Source organism: Salmo salar, chromosome 06, assembly GCF_965601325.2.
Source record: "Salmo salar chromosome 06, fSalSal1, whole genome shotgun sequence".
NCBI lineage: Eukaryota > Metazoa > Chordata > Actinopteri > Salmoniformes > Salmonidae > Salmo > Salmo salar.
The window spans coordinates 39,872,970-39,892,664 of record NC_138296.1 but is presented as its reverse complement, the minus strand read 5'-3'; the positions used below and the strand labels follow the sequence as shown (position 1 = coordinate 39,892,664).

Below are 19,695 nucleotides of genomic sequence, written 5' to 3'. Positions count from 1 at the left end.
AATGTCCATTGATACTGACCCTTATGACTTCAATGGAGAATGATTTTCAAATGGGTCTGATTTTCAAAGCAGCTTGATTACAGACATTTGAGCTTCTATCATGTAATTCTGTCAGGTTCTATATAACCTCTCACCTGTATCAACCGTTCTCCTTCAATGATACATTCATTTTATTACATACACTTTCTTTGTTTTTATCAATCATATTAAAAAAGTAAATCCTGTCAAAGACGCTAAGTTAACTTAACTTCCCAGCCAGCCTGATCTTCCTGGCACATATTCACACCTCTAGACATGAGGCAGCAACATGCCTGAGATTGACTGGCTACTCAGTGAGACCTGCCATTTCATTGAAACTACCTCGGTGGCCTGGGTAGGATTGAGCTGGATAGAGCAGCAATCTAATTTTACAGATTCATCCCTAGAGTTGACCCCAATGTCCAAAAAGACAATGAGGATATTAGGGACCTTTGTGACTGGCTGGGATATTGAATGCAAAACACATGGCTATGTGCTGATTGAACCGCTCTTGTCACGCACATCCAATAGCACCTGTACTTCAGCCTGGAATTGGTATATCTGTCATTAGAGGGATGATATAACCAACATGTGTGTAGCATGTTATTTTGTTCTTTCTTGTGGTGTATATCCAGCCAGTATTTTAATGTATGTATTGTATGTGTGTATTAACATAGACCTTAGCCTATGCCTGCTATGTGACACATGCCATAAAACACATGGAAGATGTAGGCCTACATGCTACATGCAGATCTGCCACCAGAGGTGTCATGCCCATAAGGGGCACAGGGGAACGTGCCCCCTCAGATGTGTCCTGGGAAAAAAATTAAAGAACATTACATGTTTTTGTTTAATTTGTTGTTATTGTTTCTCTGTAATACTACTAGACACCTACATATGTAGGATGTTAATTTGAGGCAGTTTGCTACAGCAGGAAAATAATCCTGCAGCAATAGGAAATAGGAATTATTATGTGGATTATAATTAATGCAATTTTTGTAAGGGATGAGACATTTTTCGAAAGGGAAAATCAAGTCTGTTATTTCAAAGTGGAAATGACAGACTTCAGAAACCTTTTTAAACCTCAAATACACTACAAGTTTTACATTTCCTGCATTGCAGAAAAGTTATGCTGCAACAGGGTGATCAAATTACGTTTTTGGAAGCAAACCACTCGATTTCATCCATACTTTATATCGGCATCGAACATGTCACCCTCCCTAGGAGAGGGGGTGACCTCGACAATTTATTGTTAAAACGTGAGGCTGCCTGGATCTTTAATTTAAATACACTTGCTCCCTTCGGTCTTAACGTAGACTTTTATCTGAAGCCATTCTTGTGATTATTGTGATTTTGCTATTGTAAATGTTTTTAGGCCTATGTAGCCAAATTGTATCTATGATCGTATGCTACCCATTCATGTTTTTGGTATGTTATTTTTATATCTGAGAATTAACCAATGATATCAGGCCAGACACCTTTGTGTGTCCTTTGACACGATGTGAAGACAGCTTGTCTGTCAAAACGTTGGTTATTTGGTTATTAAATTATTGCATCTGAGCTCCTAGAATGTGCGGCTCTCCTTTAATTTTTCAAGTAATCAAATTAAGATCCTACATCTGTAGCTATTTTATGAAGTTGGCTTTAGCTAGCCCAGATATGTTCCCAATTTCTCAACCTCAAAACTAGCTACCAAGAAGACATTTCAGGCTATCAAGTTAGAGTAGCTTGTCTAACTATCTCAGCTGGCATGCCTGCTGGCAAGGTTGGTAGACTAGAAAAGCAAGCAATTACTAAGTGTACTGAATAAGACTCATTCATTTCAATATTTTACTGAGATTTTAGTAGAAATGCAAAGTAGCATATTTAGTTTCTTTTAAAAAAAACACACCAGTCAGTAGGATACAGACAGCTCAAGAGGTATGATTAAATATGCAGAAAAATAACCATGTTGTCTTTACATAGAATTAAGCATAACGCTTATGGCTCTAGATTGCAGAAAAAAAGCTGTTTCAGATGGTTGAAAAATGCTAAATTCTCCAAATTGGCAAATATCGGAATTATTGCTGATAATGAACAAAGCAATGTTATACATTCCTAATTAATGACATAATTGCGTTCTGGGTTTATTTTGTAAATTAGCTTTTATGATTTTATATTTATAGCCCTTCTCTGGCCCACCCACCAGCCATCCTTACATACTTTGTGCCCCCTCAGGTTTTTGGGTTGCATGACGCCCCTGTCTGACACAGAGATAGAAAGAGGGAAATTACCAAATAAGAACTGTTAAGATCTAAGAAACTTTTTTTAATACATATATTCATTAGAGAGGGTTTGATTTGTCCAACATTGATTCCATTAGCATTTTTTCACCAAGTCAACTGCAACTGCAATATATATTTCTTCAATAAGTCATTGATTATTGTGCTAACCCAATAGTACTCACCTCTGAGTGTTCTGCCCTCATTGGATGATCATTTATCCAGAGGTAAACAATTCGAACACACCATGTAAAACAAATGGGTTGAAAAAAACTACACATGCATCATGAGAAAAAGGTCAGATGGCTTTAGACAATCGTGAGTTTGCTCACCAGTTGCGCACAAAGCTATGTCAAAAACAATATTTATTCTCATAAAAATGCACATATGATGCTATATGGAGAGAGGGGCGGAGCAAAACAATGGAATATATATTGACCACAGCGCTACGGATTGACAGGCACACGAGAGAGACCACACTATAAAGCCCGTTACAACTTTGGCTTTGCTTAATAGATATCTGTTTGTTTCAAACAGAAGAAACACCTGCAGCCTATCATCTATTCCCTAAAATTGACCGACATGGACGTTTTAAAGTTTGTGGTTTTGATTGTTGCAGTGTTTGCGCAGGTATACGGTGCCCTGGGAACTCCAACCAGCGACGATGGAGATATTTGGTCGATTGAAAACTGGCAGGTAAAACGCACGTCCCTCTTCTGAAGTGCATAGCTAGTTGGTTAGCAGCGAATGTTGTAGCGTCCTGCTGCGTTCAAGCTATTATTTTAAGGTTTCACGTTTAGGACATCTTATATGGCAATGGTTGATAGAAGGCTTCTGTTACTTATTCACTGTTACAATTATTGTTACAGAGGGATCCGTTGGAGAGTGGCTTGGTCTTCCGCGTGGCTGACCTCATCAAGAGGTCCAACTCGCAGCAGTTTCACAGACTCATTGGGCGAAGCTCAGGTCAATTAAACTTTCATTTCTTTTGATTTGGTCTGTTTTTTTTTTGGGGGGGGGGGGCATAGTAAAATGAGCTTGTAAGCTATAATTTATAGAAATGATTGAAATTTGAATGAATAAACACATTTCATTTCCCAATTGTAGGAGTCCCTCAACCGATTCCACTGGAGCAGAGGAAAAGTAGGTGTTTCAAATTTGAAAGCATTATTAATTAAATGATTAATTGGCCTGCTTTGGGCTATAGCCTATATTATGTACTTCTCAAAAAAAATATGTGTGTGTGTGTGTTTCATCAGGATATAAAGGAGACATCTTTGTTGGACTCATGGGTAGAAGGTCCTCAAGTGGAGGTAGTCAAGCACCTTACCAGATGATAAATATGTTAGCTATGATTCTTCAGAACAATTTCAATCTAATGTATTTATTCCATATTTGTTTTTTCCAGAGTCACAAGAGGAATGGAACAAGCCCCAGTATCACTAGAGATGAAGATATAACTTGACTGTTCAAAGTTACTGTAATAATCAATGTTGCTCAAATTATTAATCAAGGTCAAAGCAATCCAATACATGCAACAAAGCTTAATTGATGTAGCATAAGTAAGGAATGTGTAATAAGGGTAAATAATTATTTGACCCATGTGTGTAAAAACTGGGTCAGGGATTTGCTGCAATTGACATTTTATGCCTTCCTTAACTGTATCATTCTGTACTTTCCTTTGCAATACAAGCCGCTTGTCATGTTCAGTCAAGTATTTTTTTTGTGTTGCATATTAGATGGATTGTTGTGCATACAAACAGGTATATTTTGTCTAATTTAAGATAATTCACACATGTCCCATCACTGAGAGAATTACTGAACTTCAAGATTCATTAATTTTGAAAAACAATTTGCTTTTCTGTGCTTCATATCAAATGCTGATAATTTGTCAGTGAACCCCTACACATCTGTTGCAAAGGCTCAATGCTGTTCACATTTCTTTAATAAAAACAATTTGTTCAATCAAGTGCACTTCTTGTAGTGTTCATTTGCTTTCAATTGTCTAGATCTACCCGATTGGTGCAGGTCATGGAGTGGAGATGAGACCACTAGACTGATCCATGCACCCAAAACAAAAACACATTGCAGTGTGTAGTGGCAACTGGTTGGGGAAACAGAGGATGCTGCCCAAGAAAGTTCAGAAAGAACACCTTGCACACATGATCAACACATTTTGGAGTTTAGATTTATTGGAGAGGAAGCAAGTACAAAAGCAGGTGCACCCAACTTATCTACATATTAATGCTGTACAGAGGTACTGCTGACTGCTGTGTAGAGACAGTGGTCTACTGCTCTTTTGATAGCTTATTGAAGAACAAACGCTTGTATGAAGGTAAACATTATGACCACACACACTGGTTTCAGGAAAACTGAGCTGTTCTGGAGTTGCGTTCTATAGCTGCCATGACTGGCACAGGAGGAAGCATCAAGACCACACAGACCACAGCAACAGGTTGGGAGGCAAAATATGAAAGGCAGAGGTAAAGGAGAACTGTTTGGGGGAAATTAACAGTTGACCTGTTGTAGCAGTGTTTTCTCAGGTTCCAATAAAATATACAGTGAAATTAGCTGCAAGTTGACCTGCTATAATACCCCCTTTGTGTGATGTTAGGCCAAGTTAGCATCTATTCATGCCAAATATGCTGATATTATACAGACTCTTGATGAACCATGAACTTTGCAACTAAATCAAAATCATACCCCAAAATATAGAGGACAGTGTACAATCTAGTTTTTAAAGTCAAAATAAGCAAGTAAACAATCTGATGGGCAGGTATATTTCAAGGCCTTTTACTTAACATTCAAAAGCAGAAGGAATGAATAAAGCCTGACTGGCCCAAAACTATTTTAACATGCAATTTAAATGGGACATCGAACACTTCAACACCAGTGCTTATATTCTGAAAATAATCATAACGCCATATTATTGGAGTATTACTTTCTTAGTTCAACCTGGATCCATTGAAATATGGTGGTGAAATATACAGTATATTTGGCAGCCTTGAAGAAATACCTCCTCTCAGATTCTGAGCTTGTTTTGTTTCTCCCCTATGACATACAAATACACGGATCAAATAGCTTATTTTTAAAACACACAAGAAAGAACCCAGAAACACAACTGAATAAAAACTCAAAACTCTACACAAGGATTAACAATACTTCAGAATGACTGTGAAGTTTGTCAATCCTTTATGTTAGTAAAGAGTTAACTTTTGACATATGGTCAGTAAAGGCCATTTCTTCTGCAACTATAAAGATGTGCACTTTATATATTTATTGCCCTATTGTGGCTATAAATTCTTGAGATGAGGCCCATACGTTGCTGTCGAACTAAATCTTTATATATACACAGAGCAGATGGAGGTAATTTCTGGTTTCATCCAATGTATTTGCACAATCAGTCTAGCAGTCAGTAACATTTGCAGCAATTCAAAATGTTGGTGAAAAACATCCATTATTTTATCCTTATACACATAAACAGACAAAATGGGTTGACCACAACGCAAAACAAATTGTCTCTTTTGCTGTGTACTACATGCATTTGCTTGTTCCTCTGCAACATGTTACAGAAAATCTCTTCTAATGACACGTTCAAATCTAGTTCTCAGTACGGCTAGGAAACCAGTCCTGCACATTTTAAAAACTTTCTTCAAATATACTTTGTCTTGCCAAACCTGTACTATAAAATCTTCTCTCTATCATTTAAATATATTGACAGCATGACTTGAACTTGACATCAAATTCGCACTTCGGCCTCAGACAGAGCCTGACTGAGAATTCCAGGTCTTTTCCTCCTCCTTCTCTCCCAAAGTGTTTACTTGTGCACTCTTCCTCGTGGATTTGAAAGGAATGGATTGGGGTAAGGAACTTCCTCCAGCCAACGTTTTCACCGGTCTATGCTTTTAAATACTTGAAAGAGTGCACACTGTGGAGAGAAGGGTAAGAAAGGGAATTGGCAATCTTTCAGGAAGCCAAATTTAAAATAGCTTAAAAAAGGACATTAGCCAAAACAGCTTAAAACAGTGGTAAAACCAAACAGAAGTAAAAAAATAAAAATAAAGTAGTAAAATAAAGGCCAAACCAAACAGAAACACTAAAGACAATCAAGACGCATTGTTGTGTTACCTCGACCCCTCCCCAGAAAGACAGCTATATTCCCCATACGAACTAACTGACTGGCTCACTAGGTTAATACGGTTCTACTGAGAAGTTGTGTGAGGAAAGCTAGGGTCTGGATTCAAGCAACCCACCATCAGTATTCTTCTTGATATTATGATCTACTACTTAAGCTTGGTTAGGACTCCCAATAATAATGATCAATAATTCTGCGCTAACACAGTGTACTGATCAAAAGTTGTTTGAAGTAAACTATTCTGATAGTGAGCTTTGAACCCAGGTCCGTGGGTTGGAGAGTTGGTGTGGTATGGTGTAGGGGGAAGGGGGAGGGGTGTCCTATGTTCCTTTAGGTGGGGTCCACTTTAAGGCGGTGGGTTCAATAGTCTTGCTGCTGCCACGCTTGGTCTCCTTGGCTTTCCAGTCGTCGATTAGGTCCTGGAGGAGATAGTAGCATGTTAGCCTCAGAAGCCAAGGTTTGTCACGCTCCGTTCCAAAACCTGTGGAAGTTCTCCTCAGGAAGACAATAAAAAAGGACAAACAGTGGTATAGACGGAAACTAGACATGTTGGCACTTTTCAAACCCATTCAATATTTAGCATGTTTTAGCTTATTTTATTTATTTATTCATACACAACTAACACAGCATAGGCAAACTGTCTGACACGGTAGAAAGAGAAACAAAGCAAATTTTAAAAAAAAGCAACGTCACTTCTACTCAAAATCCAATACCAAAGTTCTCCAGACTTTCAATAGTAAAATCATCGTAACGAGATTTGGAAGGATGGCTCCGTGAGGTTAGTAAGCACGTTAGCACTGCTAGGCTTAATGATAAGTGGATGTCCAAGACAATATCGAGACTGAACTGACGTCTAATGGAATAACCCAAACCCCAACTAATTGCACAGTTAGTTGGAGAAATTTCCTGGCCGTCATACTAAATCAGAACTTGTTCTTGGCTGATTAAAGAATAAATATATTAAGAAATGGTAGGTGACATACCTGTCTCTTCAAGACCAGGTGCTTCCCTTTCCAGTACTTGAGCATCTGGAGGGACTGCAGGGTGCTGACGATATCCACTGGGTTGACAGCTGTCTCCTGGCTGATCTCCTTGATGGAGATCTCCTTCCCCTGGAACTGGTTGAGGTAGCGCAGCAGCACCTCCTTCCAGTAGGACCTGTAGCTGATTAGGCCCAGGTCTGAGAGGGGCCGCTCTGGAGAGCCCACCTTCTCCTCCACCTTGGACAGTAGGTAACCTGGGAGAGGGCAGACCACACACAGGGTTACAGAGAGGTCAGGGTTAGAGAGAAACCAGGACCAGACACAGGGTTACAGAGAGGTCAGGGTTAGAGAGAAACCAGGACCAGACACAGGGTTACAGAGAGACCAGGGTTAGAGAGAAACCAGGACCAGACACAGGGTTAGAGAGAAACCAGACACAGGGTTACAGAGAGGTCAGGTAGAGTTACAGAGAGACCACAAGGTAGTGGCTGTACTCACTGAAGTCAATCAGCATCTTTCCGTAGCCCTGCCTCATGTACTGTGGCATGGTGAGGATACAGGAGACATTGTAGTTCAGGAACGAGTTCTTCTCCTAAAATGGGAGGGCATTGACATTTTGAGTTTGAGAAAAGAAGTTTATAAATAAAACGTAGCATTATAACTACGACTGACTGGTTACCTTTGAGAAGTAGCCAACAAGATGGCAGCCGGTGTTGTCAGCCTCTGTCATGACGTAGAAGAGGAAGGGCTCCACGTCGTAGTATAGGGTCTTGTGGTCCAGGAAGAGCTTAGCCAGAAGGCACAGGTTTTGGCAGTAGATCTGTGGACGATAGGGTCATGTAGCAGGGCTATGGTCAGAGCCTGGTAGTCATAACATTTGCAAGGCATGATAACATAACATTCCGGGGACCACAGAAATCTCTCACCTTGTTCTTTTTACCGTCCACCTCAAAGACGGAGATGTTTCCCTTTCGATAGATCTCATCCCCTGGTGGGTGTTTCCAGACACACTTGGCCTGTACAGGGGGAGGGACAGCACCAATCATCATACAAAAATCTATTCAGAACTGAGATCCACACTGAAACGTCTGAATCCATCCATAAAGAACAAATCAGAAAACACCGGAGAAACGAATTGACATGCACCAACGTTCTCACCATGTGCCGGCGCAGGATGGTCAGACTCTTCATGTACTTGAGGCAGAATTCACACATGTAGAGGCGTCCCAGGCGGGCGTACTCCTCTGGGTAGGGCGAGTGGTACCAGGTGTCCAGCTCGTAGCGGCCAAACACGATGGTCTTGATCATGTTGCTGCCCTCCGCCACCTGGCCCTGCAGCTTCTCCTGCACCAGGCGGAGGACAGTGAGAGGGGACAGAAAAGAGAGGAGGAAGAGAGAGGTTTGACCAACGCAGCAAGGGAGAGGGGCAGGCAAAACGCCACGGGAGGAGAACTCATTACTCTCCGTGGAAGCGACCACGGAGAATGCGCTTTAATTTGGGGGAAAAAGGTTAGAAATGTGTGTGGAAAGGATAAGAGAGAGCTTTGATTTGGAAGACTGAAAGGGGAGCCTCTTAAAGATATCGGCTAGAGTAAATCTAACTCAAAGAGAGTGAAGAAGAACTTCTCCATAAACTACCCGGTCTTGTAACTGACAACACCAGACAGTGTAAGTAGCCAGATTACCCAGAATGCTCCCCGTCTGGCACTGCCCACCATAAACGGTGAGAGCTGGGCGTCGACTGGGCCCAGTCCAGACAGTCACTAGTACAGGCTCAGGAAAAGAAAGAGGAAAATGGGAGGAAGGGCGATGAGTTCTCTCTCTTACAAGATCCTCCGAAGCACGTGCCTGGGCTTTTCGAAAGAGCTCCAGGTCGTAATCACTTGTGATGTTCTCCAGGAGGGGCTCTCGGTTGTTGCCGTGGGACTGCCGGTGATCCTGGGACATCAGAGAGGGAGAAGAAGCCTTTAACCTCAGTAACAATCAGCACATCTCTTCAACCGGACACATTATTTACCTTCAACATATCTGTTGTCCGAACAGTTGTCAAACTGTGCTTGCGAGACACTTTTTAATATTGCAAGTATTATATTTGTTTACGTTTCGTATGGGATAAGAGTGTATTACAACGCGTAGGCTACAAGGAAGCTTTTTCTTCTGGTACTAATGGAAAAGGGTCGTTTTTTCTTTCCTAGATTTTAGATTAGAGGTCAGATCCTCACACTCACCATGTACTGGTCTTTCTGCTCTTTTAGCAGACCCGAGTTCCTCTTCTTCCTCATTTCCGTCACCTTCTCCTTGTACCTCATCTGTCTCTCCGTTGGGGCCTAATCCATTATGCAATGTTATGATACTGCCTTTAAATCCAAATCCTAAACTAATTTGCACCCTATTGCCTTTCTTGAAACATTTACTGCAAGGAGGGACAAATCCAAACCAAAAACAGCAGCGTAGTGATAAAATGAGATGGTTGACCAAATGAAAGGCCCAGGATCATAGTACCTGGTGACGGGTAGTGTGTCTGTTCTCATCCTGCCGGTGGGACAACGTCCGCTCCTCCACCTGTTTGTCACGAGAGGAGGCCCTCGTCTGTGAAGAGAAAAACCATTTGGTAAGCGATCCCTACTAAAGATATGCCTACAGTATGTTATTTTATTAAGTAGTAGGCAGACAGATTTCAGACACGGTCCAAGAATCCCACACCTCAACACTAAAGCCAACTTCCAAGGTCTTGTAGATTTACCTTGCATTCATCTACAGAGAGGTTGTGGAAGAGAGGGCAGCCAGATATTGAGAAGTGCCTCTCATGTTTCCCTGTCAAATGGCCTGAAAAACAAATAAAACAGAGAACATCAAGTGAAACAAATGCAGAACATAAGTTGTTATGTTGTTAACAGTGTGTGTTTTGAATGTGTAGCGCTCTGAGGTCCACATTGCACAAAAAGTCAACTATGTAAATAAAATGTCCTGCCCTCATTGACAGTGGAGCTGACAGTTAAGAATGAGATCATTTACCCAGGGAGTTGCAGCCTGGTGTGGGGCACTTCATGTTGAAGTTGTAGCTCTCGTGGAAACGGCGGCGCTTGGGCCTGTGGGAGAGGTCGCTGCCAGAGTCTTTGAGTGACAGCTCCTTGGCCAGGCTCTCGTCATGAGAGGCGTTAGGGCTGGACACGTCAATGTCCGACTCCGATGAGAGGGCGTTCCCTGTTGGGGTGCGGGGCGGAGACTCGTCCTGGTCTGCTGCTCGCTTCAGGTCTGGAAAAGCCAACGAGGAGAAGAACACATGTAAAGGAATTGTTATGTGAATTTAAAGTATGCTCTCTCTAATTCTCTCTCTCTTTCTCTCTCTAGGAGGACCTGAGCCCTAGGACCATGCCTCAGGACTACCTGGCCTGATGACTCCTTGCTGTCCCCAGTCCACCTGGCTGTGCTGCTGCTCCAGTTTCAAACTGTTCTGCCTGCGGCTATGGAATCCTGACCTGTTCACCAGACGTGCTACCTGTCCCAGACCTGCTGTTTTCAACTCTCTAGAGACAGCATGAGCGGTAGAGATACTCTGAATAATGGGCTATAAAAAGCCAACTGACATTTACTCCTGAGGTGCTGACCTGTTGCACCCTCGACATCCACTGTGATTATTATTATTTGACCCTGCGGCGCATCTATGAACATTTTAACATCTTGGCCATATACTGTTATAATCTCCACCCGGCACAGCCAGAAGAGGACTGGCCACCCCTCATAGCCTGGTTCCTCTCTAGGTTTCTTCCTAGGTTCTGGCCTTACTAGGGAGTTTTTCTTAGCCGCCGAGCTTCTACACCTGCATTGCTTGCTGTTTGGGGTTTTAGACTAGGTTTCTGTACAGCACTTTGAGATATCAGCTGATGTAAGAAGGGCTTTATAAATACATTTGATGTTATACTCACAAGCCCGACTGACAACTCACATTTTTTTATTTTACCTTTATTTAACTAGGCAAGTCAGTTAAGAACAAATTCTTATTGACGGCCTACCCCGGCCAAACCCGGACAAAGCTGGGCCAATTGTGCGCTGCCCTATAGGACTCCCAATCACGGCCAGTTGTGATACAGCCTGGAATCGAACCAGGGTCTGTAGTGACACCTCTAGCACTGAGATGCAGTGCCTTAGACCACTGCGCCACTCGGGAGCCCACATGGGGCTTAGTTCATATTTCAAGTGCCTGGCTTGTATCTAGAATTATGAATGAGGAGATTCCAACTATCTCACAGTACCATGTTTATACAGTTTCAGGATACAAGATTCCATTTAGTTGTGATGCTGTTACACACACACACACACACACACACACACACACACACACACACACACAATGCTATATATTTTTTGTCAATGTTGGTGATGCATTTGTTTTTCACAGAATTCGTGCACGCCTCCTTCAGGTTTTCCCATGATCGCATACAACGACCCCACCACACCAGCAACGGAAACCCAAAGGAATGAATAGGGATGGTAGCTACAAGCAAAGGCTGCAATTTTCAACAGAACTGTCTGGGTAACCAGCAGAAACATAACAAATGAGTGGAATAACATGTGGAGGACAACACAAGCTCAAATCATCTATGTTTGAGGACACAAGCCCAAAACAAACTTAAAGAGTAGAAAAGCACTGGTTGAGCATCACTGCCTCTTCGAAAACTTAAAATGATACAATGAAAATATAACATAAATAACGCAGTGGGTGGCCAGCTCTCGGGTGTGGACAATGGAGCGGGGGGAAACTGTGAGAGAAAGTGACCATGCTGCATCGTCCTCCTACCCTCCACATGCTGCTCCGTGTCCGACCCCGAAGAGCGACTCTGGCGCAGAGGGTATTTCTTGGGGGTGACCGGCGGCCCTTGCTGAAGACTACGGCTACGGGTCACTCGCCGGGCAGAGAAGGTCACCACCTCTGCTGGGCTGATCTGGACAGGGCTGGAATCTAAAAACACATTTTTTTAACAGACGTCTTCAGGGGTCTCCGGCCCTCAGCAGTAATGTAGCAGGCTAGGAGCTACAATTCTTTTGTCTCGTCAATGGACAAATCCCTTTCAAGCAGAGACACTTACACTCCCTTATCAAACAGATTCGTTTCCACAACAAAACTGACCAGTAGAGTACAGGCAACAAACAAAACATATACACAACAAGCAGCCTACTGATTGGGCCTAACAACTTAATAACAATATCAGTTCAGACATGCCAAACTTTTTAAAAACCACATAGAGTGCATCCAGTTTTTTTTCAATAACAAAAGGGAGTGGAAACTATATCATCCTCTACTCAAACCATGACCGCCAGACCGAATAGGGATCAGGGGGGATGACTGCTGTCTAAATCCATTCACAGTTTATGAGCTTGAATGCTGATATACAATGGCTATTGTACAGCAACAGATAACAACCCACGAGCACATCTATGGGTGTAGCTACAGACAGACAAAAGAGAACCCCAGCATTACATTCAGTATCTTCATTTTGAATCTTCTGACTAAGATTATTGTCACAACATTTGGTTCAATGATCTAGACTGAAAACTCATAGGGCTGGAATCCAAGGGATTCATATAGGATTCATAGTTATTCAGCAGATTCTTGATGCAGAAACATAACAATATAAATATCTTGGCCATCTCATGACAGTTCCATATCAAAACTGCATTGTTGGTTAAGGGCTTGTAAGTAAGCCACTGTAAGGTCTACACCTGTTGTATTTGGCGCATGTGACAAATACAATTTGATTTGAAAGAGGCATATTTACCTTGTGAACTTTGGCTGAGTCGCAGCGATGCCCGGGTGAGGCGCGTGTTCCTCCGTGTTCTCCCATAGGTCTCGATTCTGTCTGTGTGCTCATGGTCAGCAGAGAAGTCTGAATCCTCAGTGCCGTCGGAGCTGCTTCCAGCATTCTTCTTTCATAGAACGAAAGGGAAGATCGATCGTCAGTTATGCACATCAGTAACATAAACATGACGATTCTTTGGTTTGGTTCCTGTTAGCTTGTATGAACACAATGCTATCATTGAATCCATTTATGATTATCATGAAGCATCACTTGTGTGCCCCAAACTTCCTATTACTTTCGTTGTCGTCTTCCAACAACATGTGGGAGGAAACAGCGCAATAGCCGCTCTAACTGCGACGTGAATAGGCTATATTCAGTAGCTTACAGTGCATTCGGAAAGTATTCAGACCCCTAGAGACTTTTTCCACATTTTGTTACGTTATGTATGAAATCGTTTTTTCCCCCTCAATCTACACGCAATACCCCATAATGACAAGGCAACATTTTTTATTTTAGCAAATGTATAAAAATATATATCATATTTACATACGTATTCAGACTGTTTACTCAGTACTTTGTTGAAGCACCTTTTACCCATTACCTATCCATTAGCCATTCTTCTCTGCAGATCCTCTAAAGCTCTGTCAGGTTGGATGGGGAGCATCGCTGCAAAGCTATTTTCAGGTCTCTCCAGAAATGTTTGATCGGGTTCAGGTCCGGACTCTGGCTGGGCCACTCAAGGACATTCAGAGACTTGTCCCAAAGCCACTCCTGCATTGTCTTGGCTGTGTGCTTAGGGTCGTTGTCCTGTTGGTAGGTGAACCTTCACCCCAGTCTGAGGTCCTGAGGGCTCTGGAGCAGGTTTTCATCAAGGATCTCTCTGTACTTTGCTCCGTTCATCTTTGCCTCGATCCTGACTAGTCTGCCAGTCCTTGCCGCTGAAAAACAACCCCACAACATGATGCTGCCTCCACCATGCTTCACCGTAGGGATGATGCCAAGTTTACTCCAGACTTGGTTTCATCAGACCAGAGAATCTTGTTTCTCATGGTCTGAGAGTTCTTTAGGTGCCTTTTGGCAAACTCAAAGAGGGCTGTCATGTGCCATTTACTAAAAAGTGGCTTCCGTCTGGCCACTCTACCATAAAGGCCTGATTGGTGGAGTGCTGCAGAGATGGTTGACCTTCTGGAAGGTTCTCCCATCTCCACAGAGGAACTCTGGAGCTCTGTCAGAGTGACCATTGGGTTCTTTTCCAATTTTTTTATTCTTGGTCACCTCACTGACCAAGGCTCCGATTGCTCAGTTTGTCCGGGCGGCCAGCTCTAGGAAGAGTATTGGTGGTTCCAAACGTCTTCCATTTAAGAATGATGGAGGCCACTGTGCTCTTGGGAACCTTCAATGCTGCAGACATTTTTTGATACCCTTCCCCAGATCTGTGCCTCGACACAATCCTGTCTCGGAGCTCCACGGACAATTCCTTCGACCTCATGGCTTGGTTTTTCCTCTGTTATGCATTGTCATCTGTGGGACCTTGTATAGATAGGTGTGTGCCATTCCAAATCAATTGAATTTACCACAGGGGGACTGCAATCAAGTTGTAGAAACATCTCAAGGATGATCAATGGAAACAGGAAACACCTGAGCTCAATTTCGATTCTCATAGCAAAGGGTCTGAACACTTATGTAAATAAGGTGTTTTTTTGTTTGTTTAATACATTTTCAAGAATTTATAAAAATCTGCTTTTGCTTTGTCATTATGGGGTAATGTGTGTAGATTGATGAGAAAAAAAAATATTGAATACATTTTAGAATAAGGCTGTAACGTAACAGAAGGTGGAAAAAGAGAAGGGGTCTGAATACTTTCCGAATGCACTGTATATCCCCAATATAGCTCCGGTCTCCCCTAATCTGCATCGGATGCGCTCATAAATTCTCTGCAGAGATCTCAAGTTATGATGTTGCGTGCATTTCATCAAATACACGCAGTCAAACAACAAATAACAATTACAGACCTATATCCATCCTGCCTGCCTTATTAAAAAGTCTTTGAAAGCCAAGTTAATAAACAGATCACTGACCATTTCGAATCCCACCGTACCTTCTCCGCTGTGCAATCCGGTTTCCAAGCTGGTCATGGGTGCACCTCAGCCACACTCAAGGTATTAAACGCTATCATAACCGCCATCGATAAAAGACAATACTGTGCAGCCGTCTTCATCGACCTGGCCAAGGCCTCCAACTCTGTCAATCACCGCATTCTTATCGGCAGACTCAACTGCCTTGGTTTCTCAAATGACTGCCTCACCTGGTTCACCAACTACTTCTCAGAAAGAGTTCAGTGTGTCAAATCGGAGGGCCTGTTGTCCAGACCTCTGGCAGTCTCTATGGGGGTACCACAAGGTTAAATTCTCGGGCCGACTCTTTTCTCTGTATATACCAATGATGTCGCTCTTGCTGCGGGTGACTCCCTGATCCACCTCTACGCAGACGACACCATCCTGTATACATCTGGCCCTTCTTTGGACACTGTGTTAACAAACCTCCAAACAAGCTTCAATGCCATACAACACTCTTTCCGTGGCCTCCAACTGTTCTTAAACGCTAGTAAAACTAAATGCACTACTACAGCATCACTACTCTGGACGGTTCTGACTTAGGTATTTGTAGTTGTCCACACATTCTAGGTGTCTGGCTAGACTGTAAACTTTCCTTCCAGACTCCAATTAAACATCTCCAATCCAAAATTAAATCTAGAATCGGCTTCCTATTTTGCAACAAAGCCTCCTTCACTCACGCCGCCAAACATAGTCAGTTTTACGAGGGTATCCTACCGATCCTCGACGATGTAATTTACAAAATAGCCTCCAACACTCTACTCAGCAAACTGGATGCAGTCTATCACAGTGACATCCGTTTTGTCACCAAAGCCCCATATACGATCCACCACTGCGACCTGTATGCTCGTCGGCTGGCCCTCGCATCATATTCGTCGCCGAGACCCACTGGCTCCAGGTGATATGTCTTTGCTAGGTAAAGCTCCGCCTTATCTCAGCTCACTGGTCACAATAACAACACCCACCCGTAGCACGCGCTCCAGCAGGTATATCTCACTGGTCATCCCCAAAGCCAACACTTCCTTTGGCCGCCTTTCCTTCCAGTTCTTTGCAGCCAATGACTGGAACGAATTGCAAAAAAAATCTAATTGAAATAAATTACAAATAAATAAAATCGCTGAAGTTGGAGACTCATATCTCCCTCCCTAACTTTAAACATCAGCTATCTGAGCAGCTTACCGATCGCTGCACACAGCCCATCTATAAATAGCCCATCCAATCTACCTACCTCATCCCCATATTGTTTTTATTTACTTTTTTGCACACCAGTACTTCTACTTGCACATCATCATCTGCACATCTATCACTCCAGTGTTAATTTGCTCAATTGTAATTACTTCGCCACTATGGCCTATTTATTGCCTTACCTCCTCACGCCATTTGCACACACTGTATATAGACTTTTTTTCTATTGTGTTATTCACTGTATGTTTGTTTAGTCCATGTGTAACTCTGTGTTGTTGTTTGTGTCACACTGCTTTGCTTTATCTTGGCCAGGTCGCAGTTGTAAATGAGAACTTGTTCTCAACTGGCCAACCTGGTTAAATAAAGGTGACAGATTATTTTCCTGTGTTTAGTGCGGACTGCATTCTCACCTGCAGTGAACCGCACCACGGTATGAATAGAATCGGACCGAGTACACCCTTTTTGAGCAAATCACAGTGCGTTGTTTAGTGTGCTTCCGAGTGCACATAGTAATCACACCAGTCCAAATGAGCCAAACTAAGGGGATAAACGCACCAGATGTCGGAAAAAACGCACCAAACCAATTGTGTGAAAGCCCCCTACAACTGCAAAAACATGTGGCAAAGAAATGTACTTTATGTCCTGAATAGAAAGCGTTATATTTGGGGCAAATCCCAACACGTCACTGAGTACCACTCTTCATATTTTCAAGCATGGTGGTAGCTGCATCATGTTATGGGTATGCTTGTCATCAGCAAGGACAAGGGAGTTTTTTAGGATATAAGAAATGGAATAGAGCTAAGCACAGGCACAATCCTAGAGGAAAACCTAGACACTGGGAGACAAATTCACCTTTCAGCAGGACAATAACCTAAAACACAAGGCAAAATATACACAAGAGTTGCTTATCAAGACGACATTGAATGTTCCTGAGTGGCCTAGTTACAGTTTTGACTTAAATCGTCTTGAAAGTCTATGGCAAGACTTGAAAATGGAATGCTCAACAACCAACTTGACAGAGGTTGAAGAATGTAAAAAATAATAATGTGAAAATATTGCACAATCCAGGTGTGCAAAGTTTGAGACCCAGAAAGACAGCTGTAATTGCTGAAAAATGTGATTCTAACATGCATTGACTCACGGGTTTGAATACTTCTGATTTCAATTTCAATAAATTTGCTAACATTTCTAAACTAGATGTTTTCACTTTGTCATTATAATTATGGGGTATTGTGTGTAGACGGGTGAGAAAAAACATTTAATCAATTTTGAATTCAGGCTGTCACACAACAACATGTGGAATAAGTCAAGGGTAAGTGAATACTTTCTGAAGGCATTGTGTGTTTTGAAGCAAACTGGACTGGAATACTAGCTAGTACTCTACACAGGAAAAAAATCCTAATCCAAAAGCACAAGCACATAAAATACAAGAATCCCCGAAAATATTGTTTACAAGCGTCAACGGTTTACATCTTCATTCATGTGGAGGAGGAGCATGTGTACAAGCAACACTTCCGTAGTACTTTTCCCACAATGCACCTTGTCAAAACATTTACCAACGGCCAGAACTGAAATCCACTCGAAAAATGTTCCAAAACAAACATGAACATGCAACGGACCATGCAAATGTATATTACCATACTGTTACGTTAACAACTAGCGTAGCGAAAATACATTCGAGATGAAAATGGTTCAACAATCGTTAGGGCACTATGTGTCTTTAACCAATTGCAAGCGAGGAAAGGCGGGACAGGAGAAAATTAAACCAATTGACACTATGTTATTCCTGAATCAATCCAATGAAATCATTGTTTTGAGGAAGACAAGTATTTCCCTCACCACCAGCAGGATTCAACTAGCTACAGCCAGAGAGGTTTGAACCTAGATAACACCTTTTCCGTACACCCTGCGGGCCTGTTCCACCAAGCTTTTGGTTCTATCACTGCTAGCTGGTGCTTCATCTGTTAGCTAGATAACTATGTCAGCTAGCTAAAGCGATTGTTAAATGATGTTCAAATGCGCCCCATCACTATAGCCATGAATGAACATACTCATGGATAGCTAGTTAGCATTAACTACACCAGTATCGCATCAGCTTGCCATGGCATTTGTGCTATTCTAAATGTTACACAAAATTGATTGTGCTATGCTTTAACGCAAACCAGGGCTCAATTAGCTCCTATCTGTCACGTTATAGTGACATTTCGACATGATAGCAAGTTAGCTAAACAAATTGACATTAGATATAGCTAGCATGAGTCAGTCACCTGTATTTTACCACTACGTATCTAAATAAACCAAGTTCTTACCTTTCTCCGAGGCATATTTCACTTTAACGGTGTCTGTTTTAAGACGTTAGCTATCCCTTAGCAGTAAAAATAAACACCGCGTTTTAAAATGAAAATGCTCACTAATGAAACTGATTGACTGGAGATGCCGCTCAACGTTTGTCTCACACTTCCGTGGTATGTTCAAGCAAGTCGACACGTTTTGGAATGTTTTGAAACGGTTCTACTGTTATTCAATTGGCCACTAGATGGCAGTGTTGTAACGTGTACATGATGGTCCCTTGTGTAAAGGCCCCTTGCTATTCGGAATCCTTGGGAAGTCCCTACCCCACTACAGGTTGAGAGGTAGGGACATCCCAAGGACCCCAGATAATGTACAGTGAAATACACTGACAATACACTGACTCATACAGTTTACATAAAAATTGACTGTGTATTAGGGGCGTGTATCAGAAAACCAGTCAGTATCTGGTGTGACCACCATTTGCCTCATGCAGTGTGACACATCTCCTTCGCATAGAGTTGATCAGGCTATTGATTGTGGCCAGTTCTTCAATGGCTGTGCGAAGTTCCTGGATGTTGGCGGGAACTGGAACAGGCTGTCTTACACGTAAATCCAGAGCATCCCAAACATGCTCAATGGGTGACATGTCTGGTGAGTATGCAGGCCATGGAAGAACTGGGAAATTATCAGCTTCTAGGAATTGTGTACAGATCCTTGCGACATGGGGCCGTGCATTATTATGCTGAAACATGAGGTGATGGCGGCGGATGAATGGCACGACAATGGGCCTCAGGATCTCGTCACGTTATCTCTGTGCATTCAAATTGCCATTGATCAAAATGCAATTGTTTTCATTGTCTGTAGCTTATGACTGCCCATACCATAACCCCACCACCACTCTGTTCACAA

The 19,695-nt window shown here is 42.4% G+C and overlaps 2 protein-coding genes across 4 annotated transcripts; one reads left to right on the top strand and one right to left on the bottom strand.

Annotated features, from left to right (window-relative positions):
* The first annotated feature begins 2,721 nt into the window (after positions 1 to 2,721).
* On the top strand, positions 2,722 to 4,253 carry LOC145879837 (uncharacterized). The gene is made up of 5 exons (XM_082976574.1): positions 2,722 to 2,975; positions 3,149 to 3,245; positions 3,387 to 3,422; positions 3,539 to 3,592; positions 3,688 to 4,253. The coding sequence occupies exons 1-5, from the start codon at positions 2,862 to 2,864 to the stop codon at positions 3,723 to 3,725; spliced, it is 339 nt and encodes a 112-aa protein (XP_082832700.1). The 5' UTR covers positions 2,722 to 2,861; the 3' UTR covers positions 3,726 to 4,253.
* A 187-nt stretch (positions 4,254 to 4,440) lies between these two features.
* LOC106607195 (histone acetyltransferase KAT7) lies at positions 4,441 to 19,003 on the bottom strand. 3 transcript variants are annotated; one of them, XM_014203900.3, is made up of 14 exons: positions 18,804 to 19,002; positions 13,175 to 13,322; positions 12,196 to 12,357; positions 10,413 to 10,652; positions 10,141 to 10,223; positions 9,900 to 9,986; positions 9,626 to 9,724; positions 9,225 to 9,335; positions 8,556 to 8,741; positions 8,324 to 8,413; positions 8,077 to 8,217; positions 7,896 to 7,989; positions 7,398 to 7,651; positions 4,441 to 6,833 (listed from the first exon to the last, which is right to left on the bottom strand). In XM_014203900.3, the coding sequence occupies exons 1-14, from the start codon at positions 18,816 to 18,818 to the stop codon at positions 6,735 to 6,737; spliced, it is 1,809 nt and encodes a 602-aa protein (XP_014059375.1). In that variant the 5' UTR covers positions 18,819 to 19,002; the 3' UTR covers positions 4,441 to 6,734. The 3 variants fall into 3 exon arrangements, with proteins under 3 accessions (XP_014059375.1, XP_014059376.1, XP_045576425.1); XM_014203901.3 differs by having other exon boundaries at positions 13,175 to 13,319; positions 18,804 to 18,951; XM_045720469.2 differs by lacking the exon at positions 12,196 to 12,357 and having other exon boundaries at positions 18,804 to 19,003.
* Between the last annotated feature and the right edge of the window lie 692 nt (positions 19,004 to 19,695).

Excerpts from the sequence above, each read along its gene's own strand:
- LOC145879837 (XM_082976574.1), top strand. The coding sequence starts at position 2,862 with ATGGACGTTTTAAAGTTTGTGGTTTTGATTGTTGCAGTGTTTGCGCAG. Across the intron at positions 2,976-3,148 it reads GGTCGATTGAAAACTGGCAG|AGGGATCCGTTGGAGAGTGG; the intron begins GTAAAACGCACG and ends TTATTGTTACAG. Across the intron at positions 3,423-3,538 it reads TCCACTGGAGCAGAGGAAAA|GATATAAAGGAGACATCTTT; the intron begins GTAGGTGTTTCA and ends GTGTTTCATCAG.
- LOC106607195 (XM_014203900.3), bottom strand. Across the intron at positions 10,224-10,412 it reads ACCAGGCTGCAACTCCCTGG|GCCATTTGACAGGGAAACAT; the intron begins GTAAATGATCTC and ends TTTGTTTTTCAG. Across the intron at positions 7,652-7,895 it reads AAAGATGCTGATTGACTTCA|GTTACCTACTGTCCAAGGTG; the intron begins GTGAGTACAGCC and ends GCCCTCTCCCAG.